Here is a 1,122-nt window from a genome sequence, read left to right as displayed (position 1 = left end):
GTCAAAACCCAGAGCTTTTTTTGTAGCAGAAACTCCTTTGCATGTTAGGTCACACACTTCTAATATAGCCAATCCTAATGAGTTTCTGCTGTTGGGTGTGGCCTATTATGCTAATGAGTTCCTGCTGGGTGTGGCCAACTCAGGAGCCAGCCGGAACTCCGTTCCTGTGTGTTCCTGCCCAAAAATAGCCCTGTGCCAATGTATAGGTCATGTATATATACCATAATATTTGGCCTTCTTTGATACTTAGTGCCAATGGAAACATTCAGAAAATTCATCACTGTTACATCTCAAGAATCAATTTAAAAAAATTAAATGATGTCATTTAAGCCTAATTTTCATTACCTATCAGTAATTGTTATGAAGTGCACCTCTTACTGTCCACCTAAAATATTACATTACACATAATAGCAGACAAAGTGACTATAATGCAGAAGAGCCAAAAACCATACCTTCACAGCCCACTTCATCAGCGTTGTCACCACAATCATTTTTCCCATCACATACTTTATTGGTGGATATACAACGATGATTAAGACAAGATTTAAAACCTCTCCGACAGTTTCTATTTTCTGGTAAATTCAAAAAAAGCAAACAACATCAACAAAAAAGATAGCCTTTATTATTTGCACAACATTCCTATACGTAGGGCTGGATGAACACATATTGAGATACGGAATCTAGTCAGCAACCCATGGATAATATTTATTGCCAGGCAGAAACATGGGACTTTTTAAGAAAAGTGAACTATAAATACTGTAAAATAAATTCTGTACCAAAATGTAACCATATCAAGAGAGAAAACAACAACCCATAGCAGATTGACTTACCACAATAGAACAACTTTTCATCAGACTTGTCCTTACAGTGTGCTATGCCATCACAGGAGAGCTGATAATCAATGCACTCACCATTTCCACATTCGAACTCAGAGTAAAAATTGCAAGAAGAATTTTTAGCTGAAAAAGCAAGCAACAAACAACTAAGTTCAGAGTTACCAGTGCAAAGCTGGTGTCAAAAGCCAATTGCTATTTCACAGTTAATTAAAAAAAAATTACAAGTATGGGACCCACAAGGACTTGTGGGGAGCATCTCATTTGCCCCTCTCCATTATTTCCTCTT

General features: G+C 37.1%; 1 protein-coding gene across 1 annotated transcript in view; it reads right to left on the bottom strand.

Annotated features, from left to right (window-relative positions):
• LRP1B (LDL receptor related protein 1B) overlaps positions 1 to 1,122 on the bottom strand; it is a gene marked incomplete at both ends in the record, with an annotated part of 332,345 nt that overhangs the window by 129,161 nt on the left and 202,062 nt on the right. Inside the window, 2 exons of the mRNA XM_015412125.1 lie at positions 453 to 572; positions 831 to 959. Of these exons, the coding sequence (XP_015267611.1) occupies positions 453 to 572; positions 831 to 959 (249 nt within the window). The remainder of the gene's footprint in view (positions 1 to 452; positions 573 to 830; positions 960 to 1,122) is intronic.

This window comes from Gekko japonicus, unplaced genomic scaffold (genome assembly GCF_001447785.1).
Source record: "Gekko japonicus isolate JY-2015 unplaced genomic scaffold, Gekko_japonicus_V1.1 scaffold2043, whole genome shotgun sequence".
In the NCBI taxonomy this organism is placed as follows: domain Eukaryota; kingdom Metazoa; phylum Chordata; class Lepidosauria; order Squamata; family Gekkonidae; genus Gekko; species Gekko japonicus.
This window is presented reverse-complemented; position numbering and strand designations above follow the sequence as displayed.